This window comes from Merops nubicus, unplaced genomic scaffold (assembly GCF_000691845.1).
Source record: "Merops nubicus isolate BGI_N331 unplaced genomic scaffold, ASM69184v1 scaffold14370, whole genome shotgun sequence".
Lineage (NCBI taxonomy): Eukaryota > Metazoa > Chordata > Aves > Coraciiformes > Meropidae > Merops > Merops nubicus.
In genome coordinates this window covers 2,154-2,831 of record NW_008584983.1, presented here as the reverse complement: position 1 = coordinate 2,831, position 678 = coordinate 2,154, and the positions used below count along the sequence as shown (strand labels likewise).

The following is a 678-nucleotide window of genomic DNA, read 5'->3' as shown; positions in this document are numbered from 1 at the left end:
CTGCTGCCCCCCCCCACACTTGGGCTCTAGCCCCTTCCCCAGCAGCTCCGTTGCCCTTCTCTGGCCACGCTCCAGCCCCTCAATGTGTGCAGTATCACTAAGGCTGGAAAAGGCCTCCAAGGTGATGGAGTCCCACTGTCAGGTCCTCCTCTGGTGGCAGTGCTCCTGTGTGTGTCTGTGGATGACCACGTTGGGTTCACTGAGCTCTGTTTGGTTTGTTTGCTCTTTAGATGGACCCTGAGTATCGGGTGAAAAAATTCTTGGCTCTTCTGAGAGAAGAAGGAACGTAAGTACTTTTATTGTAAAGCATTGTTTAAATTCTCCTCTCCACTCACAGACAAGTGTCTCTTTGAGGGGGGAAGCTCTGCAGTCCTCTGCCTGACCTCATGGCTGCCCCTCCCGTGTTCACAGGGCTGCCTGTCAGAGCAGTTCTGACAGCTGTGGGCCAGTTGTTGTGGGAGGGGGGGGCTCCTGAAGACTGTTTGGGAACCCACATGCCTGAATTCTCTCTGCTTTTTGTAACTTAACTGTGACTTCAAAACCTAAGTGAGCTCTCGGGCCACAGTGGAGCTTTAACTGAAGTCATTCAGAAGAGACTCTGCTGGAGTTAACATCCAGCTGTCTATCTAAAATCTGGACTCTTGGTTTCTTGTATGTCTGCTGTCTGATTGTAGGACG

At 51.6% G+C, this 678-nt stretch overlaps 1 protein-coding gene across 1 annotated transcript in view; it reads left to right on the top strand.

Annotated features, from left to right (window-relative positions):
• The window catches only part of NSF (N-ethylmaleimide-sensitive factor), a gene marked incomplete at its 5' end in the record, with an annotated part of 33,384 nt that overhangs the window by 32,307 nt on the left and 399 nt on the right, over positions 1-678 (top strand). The window contains one exon of the mRNA XM_008946096.1: positions 231-286. Coding sequence (XP_008944344.1) covers positions 231-286 — 56 coding nt within the window. The remainder of the gene's footprint in view (positions 1-230; positions 287-678) is intronic.